This window comes from Camelina sativa, chromosome 6 (assembly GCF_030686135.1).
Source record: "Camelina sativa cultivar CO46 ecotype springtype chromosome 6, ASM3068613v1".
NCBI lineage: Eukaryota > Viridiplantae > Streptophyta > Magnoliopsida > Brassicales > Brassicaceae > Camelina > Camelina sativa.
The window spans coordinates 2,871,624-2,897,391 of record NC_141885.1 but is presented as its reverse complement, the minus strand read 5'-3'; the positions used below and the strand labels follow the sequence as shown (position 1 = coordinate 2,897,391).

Below are 25,768 nucleotides of genomic sequence, written 5' to 3'. Positions count from 1 at the left end.
TGTCGATGACATCATTCTTACTGCATCAAGACAGGCGCTGATAGATGATATCACATAGTCACTCAAAGGTGAGTTCCCAATTACAGATGGTGGCAGATTAAGTTACTTTCTTGGTGTAAAAGCAGAGTACAACAAGGCTGGGATGCTCCTCTCTCAGTCGCATTACACAAACGAGATCATAGCAAAGGCAAAGATGCAGGACTGTAAGCCGACCGCTACACCGGTAGATGTCAACTCAAAACTCACCGGTGAATGTGGAGAAAAGATAAAATCCAACAGAGTATCGAAGCTTGGCGGGGGCTCTGCAATATCTCACATTTACAAGGCCTGACATCAGTTATGCAGTCCAGCAAGTGTGCTTGTTTATGCATGATCCTCGATGCCTCATTTTCAGGCATTAAAACGTATTATCCGTTACCTTCAATGGACTCGCAGTCATGGTCTTCAACTATACAGAGGTAACATCGGTTCTCTAATAGCTTATACAGACTCAGATTGGGTAGGGTGCTTGGACACAAGACGGTCAACATCGGGTTCTTGTGTTTATCTAGGAGAGAACTTAATATCCTGGTCCTCCAAACGACAACAAACAATATCTCGTTCTAGCACCGAGTCAGAGTACAAAGGGGTCGCTAATGTTGTAGCTGAAACTTGTTGGATCCGCAATCTCCTACTGGAAATGCACATACCAATTCGAACAGCTACATTGGTCTATTGTGACAATATCAGTGCAGTCTATCTCTCTACCAATCCAGTTCAACATCAGAGAACTAAACATATAGAGATCGATCTTCATTTTGACCGTGAAAAGGTGGATATGGGTCAAGTGAAGATTCTCCATGTTCCTTCATCACTGCAGTTTGCTGATATAGTCACCAAAGGACTTCCGCTACAACATAGATATTAAAAGCAAAAGAGAAAATAGAACTTGCTCGTGTGAGAAAATAGAAAATAGTAAAAAAGATTCTCCAAATCGCATTAAAACTGAATCAAAACCGTTTCTGAATTTGAAACGTTTCATTGGCGGTGGTTTCAAAATGCAATTTTATGGTATATAAAATAGAAAATGCTCGTGTGAGGGAATAATATAGTTTACTCGCTTTCTCTTTCTCTAAGAGAAAACTAAAAGTTTATAGAAACCATTTACCCTAAACTGTTACGGCTATGGCGGCAGCGAAGTTCTCGGTTGACTTGGACTACGAAACATGGGCTCCAAAGACGAAAGCTACACTAACGGAGAAGGACTTTGGGATGTTGTCCAAAACGGAGTCCCACCGGATCCGACGAAGATTCCACAAGTAGCGGCGACGATTCAACCGGAAGAACTTTCGAAATGGAGAGATCTCGTGGTGAAAGACACGAAAGCCCTCCAGGTATTGCAATCTTCTCTTCCAAAATCGGCTTTTAAGAAGACTCTCTCTGCTTCTTCTGCCAAAGATGTTTGGGATCTGCTCAAAGGTAACCATGAGAGGGATACTAAGTATATTAGAGAAGGAGTTCGAACAACTTAGTATGGTCGAAGGAGAAACACTTGAACTATACTTAGATAGAGTTGAGAAAGTCCTTGAACAGTTTCGTCGTTTGAACATTGAGAAATCTAAGTATGAGGTTAACAAAAAGTTCTTGAGTTCGCTAGCGAGGCCGTATAGTGTCGTAGCTCCGATTCCGGAAGAGAACATGGAAGTGATGGAGAACATGCCTCTTGAAAGTCTTGTTGAGTTTTTTGATATATATGATTCTGTTGCTGAGGAGTTTGTTCTTCTAATGTTGAAAGATATGTGTCTTAATAACTCGAAGCCTGTTCGTAAGTGGTGTGACTTGTGCAAGAAGAACAACCACAACCTAGAAGAGTGTTATTTCAACTCTAGGGCGAGGTCGGGGAGAGGTAAGCCGAGGAAAGGCGAGTGCTTTCAATGTGGAGAACGAGGTCACTATGCAAGTGATTGCAAGAGAAAGATTCAGCAAGAACAAGTGGCCGCCACAGAAGCTGACAAGGAAGAAGAAGAAATCAGAGCTGATTACCTTATGATAGCAGAGGACGACGTTTTCTCTGGTAGATTCAGTTATGCTGAGGATATGTGGATGATATACGCTAATGGTACCACGAATCATATGACTCCGTATGAGAAGTACTTCACCACTTTAGACAGAAGAGACAAGGCTAAGGTTGGATTGGCAAACGGGAAGGTTCTCAAGGTTGAAGGAAGTGGAGATGTGAAGATCATGATGAAGGATGGGAAGAAGAAGACGATCAAGAATGTGCTTTACGTTCCCGAGTTGAACAGAAACGTGCTGAGTATTGATCTGATGCTAGCAAGAGGCTATTCGACAATAACAAAACCGAACGAATGTATTTTTCTCGATCGGACTGGGGCAGTGTTTGGGGATACTGTGTGGGACGAGAGAGGACCTGCTCTTCGTTTGAAGGTGATTGAAGGTAATCTCACCTCTTAATGAGCCTACTCTGTTCACTTTGGTAGTGAACCTAACTCGTATTGGTGGACGTATTCAAGTTTGGTGTTATTCTGTTTTCAGTTTGTTCATTTTAATTCATATTCTGGTAGTGTAGTCTGAATTATAATCTTTGTGGTCTTTTTTAATCTTGGACGGCTTTTGGCATTAATGTTTGTTTACAAAAACCTATATTTGTTTATTCACTATGCAATGCTTTTGTTAAGTTTTGTTAATGGTTCAAACGTGGACTAATTCTAGATAAAACCAAAATAGATTGTGGTTAATTGTAAATTTCTAATCACAATTATAAACCATCAACAGAACTCACTCGAATTGTAAATTGGACTACTTTAGTAGGGTTTGTGGTAGTGTGTCACAGTCACTAATTATATAAATAGAAAAGTGTTGGTGTGAGGCGAATTGTTTATTCGCTGTCCCCCAAATCGTGACATTTAATCACTTGCTAGCTATGACGGCGACGAAGATACAAGACGCTGTTTCCGATGACCTCAACTACGAAACCTGGGCTCCGATCGTGAAAGCTACACTAACGGAGAAAGGACTTTGGGATGTCGTCGAAAACAGAATCCCGCCAGATCCAACGAAGAATCCAGAGCTAGCGGCGAAGATTCAACCGGAAGAGCTTTCGAAATGGAGAGATCTCGCCGTGAAAGACATGAGAGCGCTCCAGATCTTGCAATCTTCACTCACAGACTCAGTTTTCAAGAAGACTCTCTCGGCTTCGTCGGCCAAAGATGTTTGGGATCTGCTCGATAAAGGTAACGAACTTATTAGGTTAGAGAAGCAATTCGAACAACTTAGTATGGATAAAGAAGAAACGCTTGATTCCTACTTAGATAGGGTTATGGATCTCGTCCAAGAGTCGCGTGATTTGGAAAATGAGATAGCTGATTATGAGGTTATCACCAAGGTTTTAGGCTCGCTCTCAACTTCGTTTGTCTCCGTTGCTCCGCTCATGAAGAGATACATAAATCTGAAGAAGACGAGTCTTAACGATTTTCTCGAGTTTTTCTATCAGTGTGGATCGTTACCAGGGAAAGCCGTCGGCCAAATGTTGAAAGATTCGTTTGAGTCGAAGCAGTCTAAACAGAGAAGAGGTGATGAGGACGGAGGAGGAGAAGAAGTCGAAGATGAGTATCTCTTGTTCTCGTTGACTGTAGGAGATTTCAAGTATGATGAGGATATGTGGATGATACACACCACTACAGTTGATGTCCAGATCGGTACAATTAGAGAGTTTTAGTTCGGTGTTTGGAGATTCGAAGTTCTCTTTTATATATGAATAAGTCGGGTTACAAGTAATAACTACGAGCTATAAAACGACGAGAAGGAAACAATTATCAAGCTGAGAGCTCGTCGAATCAGTACTGCTAGAACCTGTTCTCTTGTACGAATTCCTTCCCCGTTTTTCGTATCCTTTCACCGTACGTTGTATATTCACTATTTATTGATTCCTGTGTCGGTTCATCATCTGAAAAGACCAAAATACCCTGCTCGACCTATTAATTTCCTTGGGCCTTTTCTAGACTGAGCCTGTTGTTGGGATGAAATCCACCCCTAACAGTATTCTCCCCCATTTTCAGTTCGTAGTTATGCGAAGAACTTTGTGTCCTCCAGTGATTCTCCGGCTGTCGCATAAGCTTCGAACCTTTGTCTTTAACGACGAGTTGATCCGAGGTCGGCGTTCCTTTGTCTTCAACGACGAGATGACACGCGATGGTCGCCGACGAGCTGATTCGAGGTCGGCAAATGACGATACTTGAAGGGTTTGCAGACAAATATCGGGAAATTGGAGAGTCCCGCGTGGGCTTTCCCGTTTTCCGAAAAACACGGTCGCATCGTCACGCGTTTATATTGACGCGCGTGACATCCGAAAGTTGTAATGTCACTTCGATCTTCGAGTTGTAATGATGATTTCTTCAGGAATCTTCCCTTCAACCCTATAAATACTCCCCCATTCCTCATTTTGGCTTCATTTTTCTCCATTGGTCGTTTCCTCAGCCCGTCGTCTCAGGTACTCTCTTCTATCGTCTTCTAGCTCGTCTATTATTGTTTTTCTTGAGACTATGGCCTCCCCCCGGTCCACTTTGTCTGATTCTTCGGCGACGAGCCATCTTCGTCAGAACACCTTGCCTGATTCTAGTGGTTCGACTAGATTGGATCGTCGTATAGCGAGATCTCCGACGAATAACGACGTTTCCTCGGGATCGTCGTCTGACTCTGACGCAACATATTTGGCCAAACTCCACCGTCGCATCTTTTCCGACGCGACAGTTCTGAGCTCGTCAGCCCTTCCATGCCAGATCCCTTCTCTCATCAAAGAAGATTTTGACGAGCCTATCGTTCCGACAAGTCGCATCATCGAGCACCGATCTCACCCATCGGCTGCCGACCCCTCTGGAACTAAAACGTCTGCTCTCTCTTTTGTTCCCTCATCTTCTTCAAAGCGCGACTCGGCCTGCGTGTCGGTTCAGATCGGCAAAATCATGGTCGATCTGGTTATTATTATCCCCGGGCGTGAGCAGCGTCCTTGGGATGTTCCCGAAGGGTTTATCTGTCTTTCGGAGAAGCTCTTCACAGAGTGTGGCGTTACTTTTCCCCTTCCCTCTTTTTTGATGTCGTATTTTGCTAAGCGCAAAATGGTGATTTTTCAGTTCGCTCCGGCTATGTTCCGGAACGCGGTAGGTATCTTGATCCTGGCAAAGAGAGCGGGGGTTCGGCTTTCGGTCGATCATTCCGAAGAACTGACAACGTCTGACAAAATCAAGAAACTTGGAGTTTATTATGTCAGTTCGCGACCCCCTCTGCTTGTTAAAGGGGCGAAAGGGAAGAGCCACAACTGGGAAGGATCTTATTTTTTCTTAAAAGTGGTTCTGGGGGTCGTCGAGGATCCTGCGATCCCTTTATTTTCTGGGTGGAACCTTTCACCTCGTAGTTCATCTTTCTTTGTCAATTGTTTTCGTCCTTCATATTTTTTGTCACTTACCCCGTTCGCTTCTTTGCAGTTGTCATACCGCGGTGCTTTCTTCCGTATCCTCCTGCGTTTCGAGTTGATATTGAAGCGATACGTGCAGTGGGTCCGTATATTTGGCCAAGCGCTTTACAGAGGAAAGGAGGTTGTCCTAGAAAACAACAAGCTCCTCGACCGACAGGTAAGTCGCACTTTTTTTTTTTTTGGGTTCATTGACGACCTCTTTCCCCTCTTTTTTTTTAAACAACTTGATTTTTGTGCAGCTAACACGATGGGGAGACTTAACTTGGATGTTCCCAATGTGTCGGCTCGCTATCGTCAAGCATCCAGTCCGCCTGCACCTTCTCCACCTCCTCGTCTTGAGGTCCAACCCGAGACTCGTCCTTCTGGGTTTGACTCGTCGCGAAGATCTCCTCCAGCTTCACGCGATTCGCGTGTGGCTGAGATTCGAGCTGGCAAAAGGCCGGTGCCGTGCTCATCTCCCCTCCCACCGAATCTCCTAGCTCTTCCCGCAGGAGCTGATTCCCAAGGGGAAAAGCCTGCGGGTGACTCCAGCCGTCGGAAGGAGCACTCCTCGCAGAAGAGGACAGATCGATGTCTAGATCGATCGGATCCGTCGAAGCGGTAGAGGACCGCGGATTATTGGTGGGATTTTTCGCACACGTCGGTGACCCGGGCTTTCCCAAATGACTCGGAGGCATGCACTCAGCTGTTTCGCAAGATCCATTTTGGGCCAGGTCGTCTGATACCGATCGAGAGGATGAAGGAGGGCGACAAGATCATTGATGTGGCGAATACCACCTTCGAGATTCGCAGTTCATCAATTGATTTTATTACTATTTTTTACTTAAGTTCCCGTTTATGATTCATGGTTGTTTCAGCTCATAGGTCGCATCAACTGTCTTGCATTTGGCTACGAGAGGCGTGTGTACGACCTGGAGTCTGCTGTTTCTTTGGTGCCTTCAGGTCCCTCAGTCGAGCAATTCAAAAAGCTCAAAGCTCAGCTCGAAGAGACGTATCGTTCGAACTAGAGGTTGAACAGCAAAATTTCCGAGTTGGTGCTTCAGCGAGATGCGGCAAATTCTGGACATGCTGCCCTCGTGTCGAAGCTCAACATGGCAGAAGCATCCTGTGCCCAACTTCGGAGTGCTCTGGACGCCGAGACGACGAGGCTTAGGGCTCGTCGTCGTAGCTTCGGTCGGTATCAGAAGATAATGGCTTATCGTAGAGTTGCCGATCGTGCCCAGAAGATTTTGGATTGGCACAAGGCTCAAGCGGAAGCTATTGAAGCGTCTCGCCCAAAGTTGCTCGAGTACAATCAGGCCTTGGGGAATGCTCAGATGCTTGAGGCTTTGGTTGCCGATGGCCAGATCTCTCTTCTGGCTGATGGAGTACAAGAGAGGATTGCTACTGTGGCGGCCGAGCTAAAGGCTTTCGACATTTCCTCCATTTTTGCCGAGGACGAAGGAGGCGTGGATAACAGGTCGGAGCGTGCGTTCAGTGAGGGTGGGCAAGCCGAAGAAAAAAATGCCGTTCCTCCGACACCAGCTCGCTCGATGGATGGTGATGCTCCTCCTGTGCCAAATGATTCGACGGTCGCTCCGTCGGTTGAGCCAAATGTTCCGGGGGTCGGCGACAACTCCCCCGTGGGTGGTCTCGTCGCTACTTGAATTTTTTCTTTTTTTTGACTGAACCTCTCTTTTGAACTTATTCCCGTGATGTAGCGGAAGTTGGGCCGATACGGCATTGTTGTTTTCTTTTGTTGGAACTTGGTTGGTTATTTTTTTTTTTTGCATTGAAGACCTTCTTTTACCATAGACTTCTTATTTCTGCTTAGCTCGTACCGACCTCTTGCCTCTAAAATTTCTTCATGCTATTTCTTTAAAAGTGCGAACCTTTCTCGTGTCGCGTTCATATAATTCAGGCTCTTACTTGGGATCGACCGAGATCGTTGCGTCGCTTTGCAAAAGCAAGGTCGTTGGAGGAAAGCGTTATTTCTTTTCCCTTTGGTTGGGATCGGCTTACCCATGAATGTGTGAGTAACGATTCGGCTTTTTTTTTTTTCATATCAGTGCGATATGCGATGGTCGGTTTACCCATGAATGTGCGAGTAGCGATGCGCCTTTTTTTTTTATATCAGTGCGACACGCGATGGTCAGCTTACCCATGAATGTGCGAGTAGCAACTCGGCGTTTTTGTATATAGGTGCGGCACGCGGTGGTCGGATTACCCATGAATGTGCGAGTAGCAACTCGGCATTTTTGTATATAGGTGCGACACGCGATGGTCGGCTTACCCATGAATGTGCGAATAGCGACTCGGCTTTTTTATTATCAGTGCGACACGCGATGGTCAGCTTACCCATGAATGTGTGAGTAACCAACTTGGTTTAATTATTCAGATGCGTAAGTTCGGACCAATTTTTTTTTTTTTTTTTTTTTTTTTTTTTTTTTGGTAACGCATGGGGTCATTTAATAGATGTGTTTTCCAAGGGGCGCAATTTATTGCATCTCCTCTATTTGTTTAGGGAAAACACGTTGCAATGCCTGTAACGACGAGGTCGGCTTGGTTGAGGGGGGGCGCGGGAACAGCTCGCTGTTCGATCAGAAGATGTGATTCGTTCGGAACTGGAGTATTATCATGCCCGAATTCAACGGCTGTGAAATTATGTCGTGGCGAGTCGTCGACAGCTCGAGCGTCTTTTACAGTTTTGTCGTGTAAGTGGGATTGTGGAGCATCTCGAGGTTCTGATCGATGAGGGGCTGTTCGTACCCAAATGGAGATGGGACCGACTACTCGAGGAGCGTTCTCGTTGCAAGGCGTTACTGAACGAAGCGGTGGTTCCCGATCTTGAGGAGGGCAACCTTGGACCCATTGCTACTAGGGTTGACGTGTTGCAGCAGTACATTAATCAGCTTGAGAGTACCGATCACTTCTTCTGCGAGAGTAGTCGTGTTGAGGGGGCCTGCGCCTACCTCGAGAAGATGGTCTCCAGGGGTGTTGCCGTCCCAATGGACAGGCTGGAAGAGTTGACGGATTCATGTCGCATCTTGCAAACGACCATTGGCGGCCTGCATTTTGACGAACCTTCGAATGCCGACCTGGGGATTTAGTAGCGCGGCCTTATCCGGGGTGCTTGACAGCGGCGATCCCAATTTCTTATTGCTCCGCAGAACTCCGCAGTTAAGCGTGCTTGGGCAAGAGTAGTACTAGGATGGGTGACCTTCCGGGAAGTCCTCATGTTGCATCCCTCCCTCTTTTTTGCTCCGGCTGATGATCTGTGCGCGGTCGTTTTTCATGATTGTCGTTGTTTAACGTCTCTGCCTCGTCGCCGCTCTGGTCATCGAGTGCTTTGGAATCTTTTACAAACTTCCGGGCGATATTTTCAGCTTGCTTGGAATCAGTTTTTCCGGGTTGGGTCGTCTTGCTTCTATCAGACTCGACAATTATTGCACCCTTTTTGTACCGCTCCATCAGGATCGTTTGGAGGTAACGACACTCCTCGATTGAATGTGTGTTACTCTGATGGTAGTCGCAGTATTGAGCTGCACTACTATCACCTTTTTCCTTTCTGATATACTTATTTTCGCCGATTGCGAAGGTTCGGCGAGTTCGGTCTGGGTTTCAGGAGAAGTGCTGGCGTGGCTTGACCTGTTCAACCTTTGGAGCTGCGACCGTCGGTGGCTTGGCTGCGACGCTTGTTTCTGTGGCATGCTTCTTTGCGTTGACCACCTCTTCTTCTTCGACTTCTATATGCTTCGCAGCTCGCAGTAATGCGTTGGCTATGGTTTCGACATGGGTCAAGGACAGCTCTTTTTTAAACCGGGTTTCGTACCACAACGCGTTTTTGAATGCGACGATAGCAGCGGTGTTTGGAATCGAGACGTTAACGACGACTTCCTTAAAACGGCCAATGAAAGATCGGAGTGATTCGTTTCGCCCTTGGGTTAGTGCGTCTAGGTCGGCATGGGAGTTCTTGTTTTCCATCAAAACGGAAAACTGCTTTAAAAACTCTGTTATCAGTTCCTTGATACTATCAATCGACCTGGATGGGAGCCGCGAAAACCAACTCAACGCTGCCCCGGTCAAGTGCTCGGCAAAGACTTGGCATGCTCCAACATCGTATTCTGTTGGGCTGAACTGCATAGGGCCGAGTGCTACCCCGAAAGTGAGCAGAAAGTCTCGGGGGCCGGCTGTCCCGTCGTAGTAACCTAGCCTTGGCTTGACCGCTCGCTTTACTGGTGTGGTTGCAAGCCTTATCGAGAATGGGGTTCGCTGAGTTGCCTCGAGCATGAGATCTACCTCTGGTGTTCTACTCGTCGCTTTATGAAATATAGTCTCCATTTCTTGCATTTTTTCCCTAATTTGCTTCAGCTCGGCATCCTTGGCGTTGTCGCTCTGTTCAACGATACGCGGGTTAGGGTCGCGCTCGGGTCCGCCAGTTCCTGCAGACGGCCTTGGCATCATTCCTGCCGAGAAAAGATTCGTCAAACCTTGACGGATGGCCTGGAGATGGTTGATTTCCTCCTGGGATCCGTCATGTGTTGTGGTTAATGCGTCCAATCGAGTGTTGGTTCGCTGTTCCTGTTGGTTGAGGCGTGCTAAGATCCCGCGGAATAGCTCGTCTATGTTTGAGACGGGCTGGTTATTGATTAGGGCGAGTTGCGCTGGGTTCAGAATCGGTTCTATGATCGTCGGGCTCGCTAGATTGCTTGCGATGACGAACGCTTCTGGACTCTCTGCTGTAGCAGCCTTTCTTGGAGCTTCTGGGGTCGGGAGGACCGCCTGTCCTACTTGATCCGCTGCCGGGGTTGTTGTTCCCCCTGATGATCCGGCTTCCTTGCTCCCTTCCTTTGTGGCTATGGTCATCTCGCGTATCTGTTGTAGGTCCGTTTTTCAAACTTTCAAAGAGAATCTCGACTTGGCTCCCCCTATCTGGTGCGCCAAATTGTTGATGTACAGATCGGTACAATTAGAGAGTTTTAGTTCGGTGTTTGGAGGGTCGAAATTCTCTTTTATATATGAATAAGTCAGGCTACAAGTAATAACTACGAGCTATAAAACGATGAGAAGGAAACAATTATCAAGCTGAGAGCTCGTCGAATCGGTACTGCGAGAACCTGTTCTCTTGAACGAATTCCTTCTTCGTTTTTTGTGTCCTTTCACCGTACGCTGTATATTCACTATTTATAGATTCCTGTGTCGGTTCATCATCTGAAAAGACCAAAATACCCTGCTCGACCTATTAATTTCCTTGGGCCTTTTCTAGATTGGGCCTGTTGTTGGGGTGAAATCCACCCCTAACAATTACCACGAATCACATGACTCCACATTTGAGGTTTTTCACCACTCTGGACAGAACTCACAGGGCGAGGGTGAAACTTGCCATTGCCGGCTTCACCATGGCAGAAGGGAGAGGAGATGTCAAGATCATGACCAAGAAAGGGGTGAAGACGATCAAGAATGTGCTTTATGTTCCCAAGATGGTCATGAACGCCTTGAGTGTTCCTCAGCTGACATCAATAGGCTATTCAGCGATCATGGAAGGAGACGGAAACGTGATGAAGTTCATTATTAAGGATCCGAATAGGAAACTACTTGGGGAAGCCATTGCGGAAGAGAGAGGGTTTTTTCTGCGTTTCCAAGTGATTGAAGGTAATCTCACCACCACTTAGTTGTTCACTTTTGTGTAAAATCTGGTAGTAGTAGACTTAACAACTCGTAACGTTGTAAGGTGGACATGTCTTTTATGTGGTTTGTGTTTGTTTCGTTTGTTCGTTTAACCCATCCTGGGTTCGTCTGGTATTTTTACCTATCTAGGACGGCTTGGCATTGATGTTACTTTCAAAAACTATTATGTAAGTTTTTGTCAAGTTTTGTTGCATTCATCTTGCTTTGATTAATTTCCAAAAAAAAAAACCATCACCAACTCTTCTTCTTGATCAACCATTGCTGTGGAGAGACGTACTTAACCGGATAAACCAACCTAAATTAAACCAGACTTGACCAAAATTAATTGATTTCTCTTAACAATAACTTATCCCGATTACATATCGAAACCAGAACCGATTCTAGCATTTTGAAGGAACTAAGCCGAATTAGACCGAAGTCTCTAATTGCGTTAAACCGAACCACGAAGATAACCAAAACCGAGCCGGTGCTCATGTGGTGAATTAGGGTTTACGGTTTATGTCTTATGTCATCGTGTAGAAAACTTTATTCGCTTTCCTTGTTCCAAGAGAGAATAGAATATACAGAGAGAGAATAAAGGGGTTTCTTGCGGCGATGGCGGCGGCGAATAAAGAAAACGCAGTTTCCGATGACCTGAACTACGATGATTGGGCTCCGACGGTGAAAAAAAGACTAGTGCAGAGTGGACTTTGGAATGTCGTTGCTAACGGAGTCCCTCCAGATCCAAAAGAGTTTCCAGAGTTATCGGAGACTATGAAGGTCGAAGAACTTGCACAATGGCGAAACCGTGCGATAAAAGACCAGAAAGCGCTAAAGATACTGCAATCTTCTCTCCCAGATTCCGTTTTCAGGAAGACTTTCTCGGTTGCTTCTTCGGCCAAGGGTCTTTGGGATATGCTCAAAATCAGTAACGACGAAGCCAAGAGTCCTAAGTTAGAGAAGACATTCAAAGATCTCACAATGTATGACGGAGAGCCGATGGATTTGTACTTGAACAGAGTGATGGATGTCGTCGACGAGTTTCGCCGTTGGGGGAATCCGAAATCGGATGATGAAGTTATCACGAAGCTCTTGACCTCGCTTGCTTGGCCATACGATGAGGCTTTTCCTGTGGTTGATGAGATCATGAGTCTCCCTGATATGACTCTTGAAGATCTGATCTGGGTTTTGGAGATGTTTGGAGATCGTCCTGTGGAGTATACGATTACAGAGTTGAAGAAGTTGTACACAAGTCTTGAGAAAGAAAAGTCTGAGCAGATGTGGTGTGGTTTGGCAAGAAGTACGATCACAACCAACAAGACTGTTATCCATGTGGTGGAGTTAGAGAGCAATGCCATCAATGTGGAGAAAGAGGGCACATTGCGAGAGATTGCAAGAGAAAGAACGAAAAGCCTGAACATCTGGTGTTAACGGCGACGGCAGGAGATATCACTTTCGATGAGGATATGTGGATGGTATACACCGCTGATACGGACCACACGACTCCGTATCTGAAGTATTTCACAAGTCTAGACAGAACGTAGACTTGTGAGAAGTATTTTACACTCCACTAAGAATCTTTGCCAGATAGAAGATAGAGAGACGAAGAAGCTTTATCAAAGCGAAGGGGGTATGAAGCATAAAGGAATGAAGAAGAAGAGTTATAACAGAATTGTAAGAGTATAAAATAGAGGAGATAGAGAGACGAAAAAGCTTTATCCAATTAAGTGTGAATCATGGTAAAGTGTAACAGACTGGTGCGAGTTTGTTTGTGTTCAAGGACTCCTCCCTGTTCATGGTCAATTGGTGAATGCACCATTGACGAGAGATCAAGGTCGAGAGTGAGCTCTACGATTGATCGTGTAACCTGTATTCTTAGTCAATATAGAGTTGACTTCTTATCAAGTTACAAAATAATTCACTACAGTGGAGTGTTAAAGGAAACAAGAGAAAGAGAGAGAGAGATAGAGAGAGTAGATGCGTACACAATGAGAACGAGAGACTCAAATATACACATAGCCACAAAGGCAGACCTCAACAAGTTATAACCAACAAACTCTGACCATGAACTCTTGAATCCTTCTCCGGTTGCGATCTTTGTACCAGACCATAAACCAACTCATTTAACTTTGTATTATTGAAAATTTATAATCAACAGAAACCATATAGGAAGGTCATGGAGCCAGACATGAGAGATTCATGAAAGAAGAAGAAGAAGAAGAAGAAGAAGAAGAAGAAGAAGAAGAGGTAGAGAGAATGATCAAGCAGCTTTGAGGAACTTCAAGGTCTCGTCGATGTGTTTCTCAGGCTGGAACTGGTTGTTGTAGATGAGCTGAACAACACCGTTTTTGTCAAGAACGTAAGTCTGTCTCCCTGGCAATGCTCCAAACAAGTCTCCAGGCACGCCCCAATCTTTTCTCACCTTATTTCCTTCGTCACTCAACAATATGTACGGTAGTTTGTATTTGCTCGCAAACGCCTGTTCAAAGTCCCACACCCTCATTAAAACCCCGGGAAGTGAAATGGGGTCTATTAAAAAAATCAAGAGATTTTGATGTTGTGTACCTTGTGAGAAGCAGAGTCATCACCACTTATGCCAATGACCTCTGCACCGGCCTTCTTGAATTTCTCATAAGAGTCTCTGAACGCACAAGCCTGTTGCATACATATGAAATCAATTACGTTTAACAACACCAAACAAGCACAATGAATGCGGAAAAAGAGACACGTAAGTGAAAATTAAAAGACCTGTTTGGTGCAGCCAGGGGTTTCATCTGCAGGGTAGAAGTAGAGAACAACAGGCTTCCCTTTGTACTTTTTGAGGCTCACCGGCTTTCCGTTCTGATCCTTTAACGTGAAGTCTGGTGCAGCCTGTCCCTTGTTAACCTGCTGTCCACAAAACATCACAAAGAGAAGACTTAAAAGAGAGTTAAAAAATGTCCCTTGTTAACCTGCTGTGAGTTGAAGTCAAATGTGTCTTTGATGAGTATAAAATAGAAAAATGAATACATATTCAGGAGCATTATGGCATTGGCTTGATTTAAGGTATGTTGTGAAGATGTAAAGTTTCTAGAACAAACACAAATTACAAGTTTCTCTGCACTTACATCGAGAGCAAGCAACATTCCTGAATCTATCATCATAACATTCAAATTCAGACCCAAAAATACTCTTGTAGTGTTTTCAACCACAAATAGGTTTCAGTTTACATCTAAAGAATCTCTTTTCAGTAGCATGCAGAACCGAGAATTTTGATTTATATAATCGTACAGTAACCACTTAAATCACACACATAGCATATAAAAGAGAATTCCAAGAACTATAGTTATTAGCCTAATTGTAGCAAACAATCTATTATCAATGCAAGATTAACGAAATGTACCTTGGCAAAGATTGAGCATTTGAGAGAAGATGAAGAGAGTGGAGAGAGATAAGAGGAGTGGGAGAGTCTGGAGCCAAAGAAGTTAGATTCTGAAGATTTGGTTGGAACTGAGAATTGGGTTTTGGTCACAAGGGTCTTTCTCTGAGGGACAGGAGAGTGAAATGTGTTGCGGTTACAGAAAGTGAAAGAGGAAGAACAAGCAGCCATTTTTTCTTATTCTACCTGAACGGACGTCTCTCACCCACTTTTGAAGTGCAAAACAAGAAGATGAAAGATAGAGAAACATCATCACACACCACAGTCCACAGAGATAAGATTTTTCTCTCTCCCCTGTGAAACGAGAGGCCCACACCACAACACCACAGCATCACATACTACGGCGCCGTTTTAGAAACAAATGTAAAAACAAAAGTGACTATAGTTGTCTTCTTCTGCTTTTCATTAATCATCGCTCTTAACACATAGCTCTCTTCTCAAATGTTTAAAGTATTGCCGTAACAAAACCTTATCAAAGACCCAAATTACCTATTATAGTATTTATAGTATTGCAGCCCCACAATAGCCCACGATAGAAGGTGAATCGGTGAGGCACACAGAGTCACATAAACAATACTAGATTACTACTAGTGTTTTTATATCTGAGCAACCAATTTAAAAACTTTTGCTGCACGGTCTCATCAACTCTCTGCTTAAAGAGTGATTATTTAAGAGGAGGAGACTCTGGTCTCTATAAAGATGATGAAGACGAAAAACATAGTTGATGCAGCGCATAACGCGTCGTCAATAGTAGATCTTCCGGAGGATTTGCTGGTAAAGACACTCTACAGGTTTCCGGAGGCTTGTCTGGCACGACTCCGATGTACCTCAAAAGGATGGAACGTTCTTATAAAAAAAGATAAGAGACTTGCCAAGTCTCAGATCATCATATTGATTGGTTTTAGGGTTTATTTAGCGAGCATTGATCTCAATGGAGTTCACAGCGACAACAACGTTGTAAGGTTAACAAGTCAATTAAGTCTCAAAGATCCTCTTTCTACTTCTCCTAAAGAAGTCGATATAAGCGAAGTATTTCACTGCGACGGCTTATTGCTATGCACCACCAAGGACGATAGACTTGTGCTTTGGAATCCATGTTCACGTGAAACCAGATGGATGAACAACCCCGTAGGTCATTCCTTCAAGAAATCTAATTACTACGCTCTCGGTAAATCCTCCTCCTCCAACAAGTACAAAATCTTGAGGATTCGTCAATATGGAAATGGTATACTTGAAAAATGCCTAGTTGAGTACGAAATCTATGACTTTACCTCTGATTCTTGGAGGATTGTGGGTGAGACTAGCGACTGGTCCATTCACTGGTTGAACCATCGTGGCATATCTGTGAACAGAAATACTTACTGGCTTGCCTCCAGTCATATTCGAGGCTCCCGTCATATTCCAGACTCGCAAAAGGATATCTTACTGAGTTTTGATTTCTCGACAGAGAGATTCCAAAGTGCGTCTCTTCCAGTTGATGATTTTTCTTATGTACCTATGGCTTTATCAGTTACTAGACAAGAGCAAAGACTTTGTCTGTTAGCTATGAGAGATGTACGTGGGCTATACGATACACATGTATGGATGGCAACTAAGATTGAGAGTAGCGGAGCCATGTCATGGAGCAAGTTCCTAACAGTGAAACAATCTTTTTATAGCCAGTTTCTTATATTATGTAGTGGGATGAATTTCTTGGCCGATCGGGAGAATAACATGTTACTGTGTCCCTGTAAACAACAGAACTCAAACAGCTTCTTACACATTGTCGGAAAGGATAAACACATGGGAGTGGATCATCATGATGCAGGATCTAAATGCTTACTCGTCTGTTATGTTCCAACTTTAGCTCAAATCCCACAAGGTTCTTAATTAGGTCAGGCGCAAGGAAAGCACTAATCACATGACTTGTAATATTGTGACACCAGTTTATGCATTAATTATATATATATATATATATATCCATGGTGTTCGTGATATTTGATTAAAGTTACAGTTTGCTACTCTATAATTATAGTAATGTTGGTTTTGTTTTGCTAAACGATCGAGCATACATTTGTCTTGATCATCAAAAGTTATTCTGATGTCGTTTATATAAACCATCAAGACCAGTGGACGACGCTTATGTTTGTCAACTGTGATAGATGTTGAATGATCCTAAAACTTAGACATCCTAGCTTTTGTTCTAGAATTACAGATTGAGCTTCATGCCCATTTGATACACATTGTCACTTATTTTACAATATTGTTATCCATTGGCCATTAAATTGAAGCATGTAGACATCACTGAATACCACCAAAGTGAAGGAAAGGGACACACACACAACGTTCATTAAACAGCAACACTGATGGAATTACAACAATGGAAGAGGAGTCACTTAAACAGGTAGTCCATTGGATACCTACCTCCAAACGACGTGAGCATTTGAAGATGACAGGAGATCCTAGTTTACCAATGAAATCACCTTCTTCAAAAACGGTCATCATGCTCAACAGTCACAAATGTGAACAGTCAAATAGATGTATGTATGAAACTATGAAGGGATAGCTTAGATCTTTTTGTACTTGACTTTTCTCTGATCTATTTCCTTTTTCCTATTAGAACTTAGAACGGTTTCCATACTTAGGTCCTTCATATCATTCTCTCTGGTTTTACAAGTGAGATCCTTTCATATCAAATATGGATCAATATGACAACCATATGGATTTTAGACTAAACTTTATAACCAAACCATTTATTTTGGTTTGGTTTTTCGGATTACGGTTTTTTTGCCAACCTATCAAGGCAACTCAAATATTCATATCATTCTCTCTAGTTTTAGAATGGTTCCTTTGAATAAATCAACAAAGACCTATACATTATAGGGAATATCCAAGCCAACTCCCCTATAAATCAACAAGTTTTAGGATCATTCAACATCTAAATATCACAGTTGACAAACATAAGTGTCGTCACTGGTATTGGTTATTAGAGATATGATAGTGATATGATTGTGATTCTCAATATCATATCATATCATATCATATATTCTGATTATGTATACTTAAGGAAACTATTGTAATTAGCTAAACCTACACTCCTCCTAGTTCCTCTTGTATAAATACATCTTTGTACAACACTCATGAAATATATCGAAAACACATTCTTTACATGGTATCAGAGCTATAATCGATACCCTACATTTTTTTATTTTCCTAGCCGTCTCCTCTTTTCTTTGTTCTTTCTCCTCTTCTCCTTCCTTCTCTTTCCTCTTTCTCCATGGCTGCTGCTGCTGAAACGGTTGACACCACTCAAGGTCTTCTTAACATCAATATGATGAATATCACCAAACTTACCTCTACCAACTACATCACGTGGAGTCTTCAAGTTCACTCTCTTCTTGATGGCTACGATCTTGCTAGCTACATTGACGGTTCCAAAACCCCACTGGATCAGACACTCACCTCCACCGACCCGCCAACACCGAATCCAGCTTACTCGACCTGGAGGCGCCATGGCAAGCTTATATATAGTGGTCTCCTTGGCACTCTTTCTCCTGCTCTTCAACCTCTGGTTTCTAAAACGAAATCTGCTGCTGAAATGTGGAAAACAATTTCATCCACCTATGCCAATCCAAGTTGGGGCCACCTTCAACAACTTCGTTTGTAGATCAAACAAACTTCCAAAGGTGACAAAACCGTTGATGAGATATGCAGACGCTGACGACACACTTTGATCAACTTGCTCTTCTTGGCAAGCCTCTTGCCCATGAGGAGCAACTTGAGTTCATCTTTGCTGGTTTACCCGAAGACTACAAGTCTGTCGTTGATCAAGTGGAAGGTCACGACACTCCTCCCTCTATCATTGAAGTCCATGAAAAAATCATCAACAAGGAAGCTAAAATTCTTGCTCTATCCTTGTCCACGCCGTCCATTGGGCCCGCTTCTGCTCATGTTGCCACCTCTCGACAGAGATCCACCACTGGGAAGTTTCAACCTCAAAAATCTCAGCACTGGCACAACAACAACAAGCAGCAATATCAACCCTCACGTCCAGACAATCGCCTAACCAGAGGTTATCAAGGCAAGTGTCAACTCTGCGGAGTGTTTGGTCATAGTGCCAAACGATGCACCCACCTCCAACAGCAACATTCTTTCACTCAGCCTGGCATTCTTCCGTCACCATTTCGTCCATGGCAACCTCGTGCCAATCTTGCTGTTCCTTCAAATCCATGGGTCATGGAAAGTGGGTCCACTTATCACCTTACAAGTGATCTTCACAATCTGGCTTTGCATCAACCCTACAATGGCGAGGATTCAGTTCTCATTGGTGATGGATCTGGTCTCTCCATCACCCACACTGGTTCTCTTACTCTACCATCAAACTCTCACCCTTTATCTCTTAATAATGTCTTGTGTGTTCCAAATATACAGAAAAATTTGATCTCTGTATATTGCCTGTGCAATAACAACCAAGTCTCAGTTCATTTTTTCCCTACCTATTTTCAGGTGAAGGATCTCAGCTCGGGGGTTCCCTTAATCCAAGGCAGGATTAGGGGAGAACTATATGAGTGGCCAACCTCTCCGACCATCTTTCAATCCTTCTTTACTTCCACCACACCACATCTCTCTATCACTGACTGGCATCATCGGCTTGTCCACCCTTCTCTATCTATCACAAAACAAGTTGTTTCTCAGTTTCTTTTATCTTGCAATAATAAAGCTTCATCAAAAACTTTGTGTCCCGACTGTTGTATCAATAAATCCCACAATTTACCTTTTCACCAAACATCTATAACCTCTTCTCGTCCCTTGGAACACATTTTCACTGATCTATGGAGTTCACCAACTATCTCCATTGATAATTATAAATACTATCTTGTGCTAGTAGATCATTTCAGCCGATATACATGGATATACCCTCTCAAACTTAAGTCCCAAGTTTGTGAAACTTTCAAATCCTTCAAAGTCCTCGTTGAAAATCGCTTCTCAACACGCATTGGAACACTCTACTCCGACAATGGAGGCGATTTTATTGCTCACCGCACCTATCTCGCTGACTCTAGTATTTCTCACCTCACCACACCACCACACACGCCGGAACACAATGGTATCTCCGAAAGAAAGCATCGTCACATTGTCGAGACAGGCCTTACCTTACTTACGCATGCCGGTCTTCCCAAAACCTATTGGTCCTATGCCTTTGCCATTGCCACATATCTCATTAACCGTCTTCCCACGCCGGTGATCACAATGAAGTCTCCTTTTTACAAATTGTTTGGTACTTCACCAAACTATGATAAACTACGAGTCTTCGGGTGCCTCTGCTTCCCATGGCTTCGCCCTTACACCACCAACAAACTTGAAGATTGATCAACGCCGTGTGTCTTCATCGGCTATTCCCAAACCCATAGTGCATATCTTTGCCTTCAACCCAACAATGGTCGCATATACATCTCCAGATATGTCAAATTCGATGAAACTGTATTCCCATTCCAGACCTTCAAATCCTTACAACCACAATCACACCCAGAACCTCTTCAACCACAACCTTCCTCATCGGTAATTCCTATACTCCTATCCCCATCCATCCCACCATCACCTTCCCCACCACAACCGCCACTCATATCACTCTCTTCGTCGGAACCCGCAAGCTCTGGTTCTCACCTGCAAGGGAATTCTTCAACAGAGACACCAACGCCATCGCTCGCCAACGACACTTCGGTTTCTCGTCAATCTGGATCCGACACTGGGCTTTCGCTGAACAATTCCCAGTCAGGCCCATCATCGGCCCATGAAGAAGAAAGTTCACATCAAAGTCCATCATTATCTACAGGCCCACCCGTTGATAATTCTCGTACCAGCTCCCCTGTTCTCTCCTCGCCACAACGAACACCTTCACCGGTTGTCGTTGCACCACCGCCTCCACCTCCGGCACATCCGATGCTCACACGCTGGAAAAACAATGTCACTAAGCCAAATCCGAAGTACAACTACGCTGCCTCTCTCTCGCACATAATTCCGGCTGAACCACAAACACTTGCTCAACCTATCAAAGACAAACGATGGAGAGGTGCCATGTCCCACGAGATTGATGCTTTTGCGTGAAATCAGACACTTGACCTTGTTCCTCGCCAACCACACTTCAATGTTGTGGGATGTAAGTGGATTTACAAAAATAAATTTCAGTCTAATGGTTCTCTCGACAGGTGCAAGGCTCGTTTAGTAGCCAAAGGCTACAATCAACGGTTTGGTGAAGACTACACCGATACGTTCAGTCCGGTCATTAAATCAATCACCATCAGACTGGTTCTTGACGTCGCAGTTACCAACTCATGGCTAATCCAGCAACTTGACGTCAATAACGCCTTCTTGCAAGGAACTCTATCTAAAGAAGTCTACATGGAACGACCGTCGGGCTTCGTTGACAAGGACAACCCCACTCATGTCTGCAGACTCCGCAAAGCCATATACGGCCTCAAACAGCCACCAAGAGCGTGGTACACAGAACTTCGTACCTTTCTTCTCACCCTTGGTTTTGCAAACTAACTTGCGGACACCTCTATGTTTGTTTTAAGAGTTGGATGGGAATTCGTTTACCTATTCGTCTATGTTGACGACATACTCATCACGGGAAACAACAAACAAGGCATCAGTCGGATTCTTCAACTCCTTGCAGATCGTTTTTCTGTTAAAGATGCTGAAGATCTCAATTACTTCCTAGGCATTGAAGCTCGTCGCACATCAGCCGGTCTTCATCTATCACAACGAAAATATATCCTTGATCTTCCATCGTTATGACATGACAAATGCGAAACCAGTTCTTACACCTATGGCCTCCTCCCCAAAAATCACGCTTACATCCGGTGTTCCTCTCTCTGATCTGCTCAAGTATCGTCAACTAGTTGGGAGCTTACAGTATCTTGCCTTTACACGATTAGATATTGCTTACGCCGTTAATTGTTTATCACAATTTATGCACCGCCCTACTGATGTACATTGGCAAGCTGCCAAACGGATATTAGGATATCTTGCAGGTACACCAACACATGGGATCTTCTTCTCCGCAAATAACAAGCTCAACCTTCATGCTTACTCAGACGCTGACTGGGCTGGTGACTCAGATGACTACGTTTCCACCAACTCTTACATCGTCTATCTTGGTCAACATCCCATCTCTTGGACTGCAAAGAAGCAAAAGGGAGTCGCGAGATCATCTACTGAAGCAGAGTACAGGGCTGTCGCTAATGTTGCCTCAGAACTTAGTTGGATATGCAACTTACTTACTGAATTTGGGATATCACATGCAGCACCACTAGTCGTTTACTGTGATAATGTCGGAGCCACATTTCTCTGTGACAACCCGATTTTTCACTCTCGGATTAAGCATATAGCCATAGATTACCACTTTGTTCGGGGTCTGATCCAACAAGGTGCACTTCGAGTCGCTCATGTCAACACTCAAGATCAACTGGCTGATGCTTTAACCAAACCATTGCCTCGTGCACGGTTCATCAACCTAAGAAACAAGATTGGAGTAGCTCCCGCTCGTCTATCTTGAGGGGGCGTATTAGAGATATGATAGTGATATGATTGTGATTCTCAATATCATATCATATCATATATTCTGATTATGTATACTTTAGGAAACTATTGTAATTAGCTAAACCTACACTCCTCCTAGTTCCTCTTGTATAAATACATCTCTGTACAACACTCCTGAAATATATCGAAAACACATTCTTTACATTGGTGGTTTATATAAACGAAACCATAATATAACTTTTCATGATGACAAATGTATATGCTCTCGTTTGACAAAAACAAAACCAACATTACTAATTATAGAGTAGCAAAATGTACCTTTAATTAAATATCACGAAAACCATATGAATAGATAATGCATAAACTGGTGTCAGAATATATATTATTACAAGTCATGTGATTGTTGCTTTCCATGCGCCTGGCCTAATTAAGAACCTTTTTGGATTTGAGCTAAAGTTGGAACATAACAGACGAGTAAGCATTTAGATCTTGCATCATGATGATCCACTCCCATGTGTTTATCCTTTCCGACAATGTGTAAGAAGATGTTTGATGAGTTTTGTTGTTTACCGGGACAGAGTAAAAAATTCATCCCACTACATAATATAAGAAACTGGCTATAAAAAGATTGTTTCACTGTTAGTAACTTGCTCCATGACATGGCTCCACTACTCTCAATCTTAGTTGCTATCCATACATGTATATCATAGTAAGGAACTCTCATACCTAACAGACAAAGTTTTTGCTCTTGTCTAGTAATTGATAAAGCCATAGAACGATAAGAAAAATCATCAACTGGAAGAGACATACTTTGGAATCCCTCTATTGAGAAATCAAAATTTAATAAGAAATCCTTTTGCGAGTCTGGAATATGACTGGTGGCAAGCCAGTAAGTATTTCCATTCACAGACATGCCACGATGCTTCAACCAGTGAATGGACCAGTCGCTAGTCTCACCCACAACCCTCCAAGAATCAGAGGTAAAGTCATAGATTTCGTACTCAACTAGGCATTTTTCAAGTATACCATTTCCATATTGACGAATCCTCAATATTTTGTACTTGTTGGAGGAGAAGGATTTACCGAGAGCGTAGTAATTAGATTTCTTGAAGGAATGACCTACGGGGTTGTTCATCCATCTGGTTTCACCTGAACATGGATTCCAAAGCACAAGTCTATCGTCTTTCGTGATGCATAGCAATAAGCCGTCGCAGTGAAATACTTCGCTTATATCGACTTCAATATTAGGAGAAGTAGAAAGAGGATCTTTGAGACTTAATTGTCTAGTTACCTTTACAACCTTTTTTTCTTCTTTTTTTTTTGTCAAAACCTTTTTTTTTTCTTGAGATTTGAAACAGAGAGTTTTCAGATAACTTGGAGATATGATACCGTGCTGCAAAAGTTTCAAATCGGTTGCTCAGATTTAAAACCCTTGTATTCTAGTATGAAAAATGAAAACCCTAGTAATCTTGTGATGTGTCTGTGACTCTTGTGTGCCTCACCGACTCACCTTCTATTGTGAGCTTTCTTCGTCCTAGATTCAGCTGAAAATTTGGGCTTGTGGGCAATAAGTAGCCGACGGTAATACGTACAATGATTTCGCTACATGACGTCTTGTTACGGCAATTACGTCTCTGTGCAAGAAAAGGAAAAAAGGATAAATCTTCACTTACTAGGCACAGTTAACATAGCCAGAGAGCTCAAAGAGATTGCAGGTAACAAGCACTGAGAGAACACTAGAAACACACATTATTTAGCTAATTGCATTACCGCTGACACATCAAATTACTAACATTATACATTATTACTGAAACCTTACTGCGTGGTGCTTCATAAAAACTTGACTATATATTTATCAGATTCTTGAATAGAAGTTCTTCAGCGTGAAGGTGAGTGAGAATCAGACATTTCATTTGACCCTTATGATTAAAAGTACTTCCACATTATAGGACATAAGTATATGTCTCAATAGAGCTTAGGGATCTACTTGTAAATATTATTAAACCCTAGATCTTTCTTGTACTATATATATGTGTATAACTCATTCTTAATGAGATAAGAAAGATTCAGATCCTATATGGTATCAGAGCCAACGATCAAAATAACCCTAATTTTTTTTTTCTAAACACACACGATCGTCGTCATCATGTCAACCTCTGATAACGTCTCTCCATCATCAGGCGAAGTCATCAGGACTGGATCCGCTCCTCTTTTCATCATCAACACTAGCAATGTCGCCAAACTCAATGACACAAACTAGTTGATGTGGAGTCTTCAGATCCACGCTTTAGTTGATGGTTATGAACTTGCTGGATACCTCGATGGATCCACCGCTGCTCCTCCTCTCACGACAATAACCGGGACCACATCCGTTCCAAATCCTGATTTTGCCATCTGGAAACGCCAAGATCGTCTCTTGTTTAGCGCCCTGCTTGGAGCCATGTCTCCATCTGTTCAACCTTTGGTCTCACGTGCCACCACGACTGCTGCTGTCTGGGAAGCACTCGCCTCTACCTTCGCCCAACACAGTCGTGGACATGTTCAAGGCATCAAAACACAAATCAAGGTATGGACCAAGGGAATAAAAACTATTGATGAATATATTCGAGGTCTTGTTATCCGCTTTGATGAACTTGCAGCCCTTGGTAAACCTATGGATCATGAGGATCAAATTGAGAAGATACTTGAAGGTCTTCCGGAGGACTTCAAACCTGTTGCTGACTAGATCGAGAGCAAGGACTCTTCACCGACCATCACTGATGTTCATGAGCGTCTCCGTAATCGCAAAGCCAAACTACTTGCTGTTGCTGCTACTACTCCCACTCCTTTTCCCGTGTCTGCGAATATTGTTCAACACCGCCAAAACAACAACACCAACAACTTCAACAATCGGAACAACAACAACCGCGTTCGCTCACAGCCACAACGCTTCTCCAACAACAACAACACAAACTGGCAGTCCTACACCGGCAACAACAACAACACCAACAATCGGTCTCCTAGACCCTACCTGGGCAAGTGTCAACTGTGCCACACCCAAGGACATAGCGCTCGACGCTGTCCTCAACTGCTCTCCATGCAATCTGCTTCCTCGAGCAACTCCAGTCCGTTCACGCCTTGGCAACCCCGCGCTAATGTGGCTGTCGTGGTCGATTCTGGCGCCACACATCATATCACTTCCGACCTCAACAATCTCTCCTTGCACCAGCCCTACAATGGTGGTGAAGACCTGAACATTGCTGATGGTTCTACCATGCCTATTACTCATACTGGTTCCATGCTTCTTCCCACTCAAACTCGTTCTTTACAGTTGGATAAAGTCTTATGTGTTCCTGATATACATCGGAATCTTATCTATGTGTATCGTCTCTGTAACGCTAACCAAGTGTCTGTTCACTTCTTTCCTGCCTTCTTTCAGGCGAAGGAACTGACTACGGGGTCCCATTACTCCAAGGCAAAACTGAAAACGACCTGTATGTGTGGCCGCTAACACAACCGATGGCTATGGCCATGTTATCTTCATCTGGTCCAAGAACAAGTCTCCTCTCATGGCATTCACGATTGGGTCACCCTTCTCCTCCAATTCTCAACACTATTATTTCTACTTTTTCTCTTCCTGTTGCTTCTTCTACCTCCAAACATTTATCTTGCTCAGATTGTTTTATTAATAAAAGTCACAAATTACCTTTTACACAATCTTCTTTCACCTCCAC

At 43.5% G+C, this 25,768-nt stretch overlaps 3 protein-coding genes and 3 pseudogenes across 5 annotated transcripts; 4 read left to right on the top strand and 2 right to left on the bottom strand.

The window, feature by feature from the left end:
• The first annotated feature begins 1,497 nt into the window (after positions 1–1,497).
• LOC147942182 (uncharacterized) lies at positions 1,498–2,583 on the top strand. Its single transcript, XM_087455768.1, has one exon. The coding sequence runs from the start codon at positions 1,513–1,515 to the stop codon at positions 2,452–2,454; it is 942 nt and encodes a 313-aa protein (XP_087311894.1). The 5' UTR covers positions 1,498–1,512; the 3' UTR covers positions 2,455–2,583.
• Positions 2,584–2,807: 224 nt separating this feature from the next.
• Positions 2,808–13,021, top strand: LOC104790231 (uncharacterized). Its single transcript, XM_010515937.3, has 3 exons — positions 2,808–3,233; positions 5,481–5,627; positions 5,710–13,021. The coding sequence occupies exons 1-3, from the start codon at positions 2,924–2,926 to the stop codon at positions 6,072–6,074; spliced, it is 822 nt and encodes a 273-aa protein (XP_010514239.1). The 5' UTR covers positions 2,808–2,923; the 3' UTR covers positions 6,075–13,021.
• LOC147942181 (uncharacterized) lies at positions 11,732–13,021 on the top strand (annotated as a pseudogene). The gene has a single exon (XR_015560330.1). The product of XR_015560330.1 is annotated as an uncharacterized LOC147942181 (transcript).
• A 205-nt stretch (positions 13,022–13,226) lies between these two features.
• LOC104790230 (peroxiredoxin Q, chloroplastic) lies at positions 13,227–14,871 on the bottom strand. 2 transcript variants are annotated; one of them, XM_010515936.3, is made up of 4 exons: positions 14,499–14,871; positions 13,865–14,002; positions 13,682–13,771; positions 13,227–13,595 (listed from the first exon to the last, which is right to left on the bottom strand). In XM_010515936.3, the coding sequence occupies exons 1-4, from the start codon at positions 14,703–14,705 to the stop codon at positions 13,377–13,379; spliced, it is 654 nt and encodes a 217-aa protein (XP_010514238.1). In that variant the 5' UTR covers positions 14,706–14,871; the 3' UTR covers positions 13,227–13,376. The 2 variants fall into 2 exon arrangements, with proteins under 2 accessions (XP_010514238.1, XP_010514237.1); XM_010515935.3 differs by having other exon boundaries at positions 13,865–14,005; positions 14,499–14,799.
• A 362-nt stretch (positions 14,872–15,233) lies between these two features.
• On the top strand, positions 15,234–16,403 carry LOC104793900 (putative F-box protein At4g10190 pseudogene; annotated as a pseudogene).
• A 6,079-nt stretch (positions 16,404–22,482) lies between these two features.
• LOC147942180 (putative F-box protein At4g10190 pseudogene) lies at positions 22,483–24,245 on the bottom strand (annotated as a pseudogene).
• Positions 24,246–25,768: the final 1,523 nt, after the last annotated feature.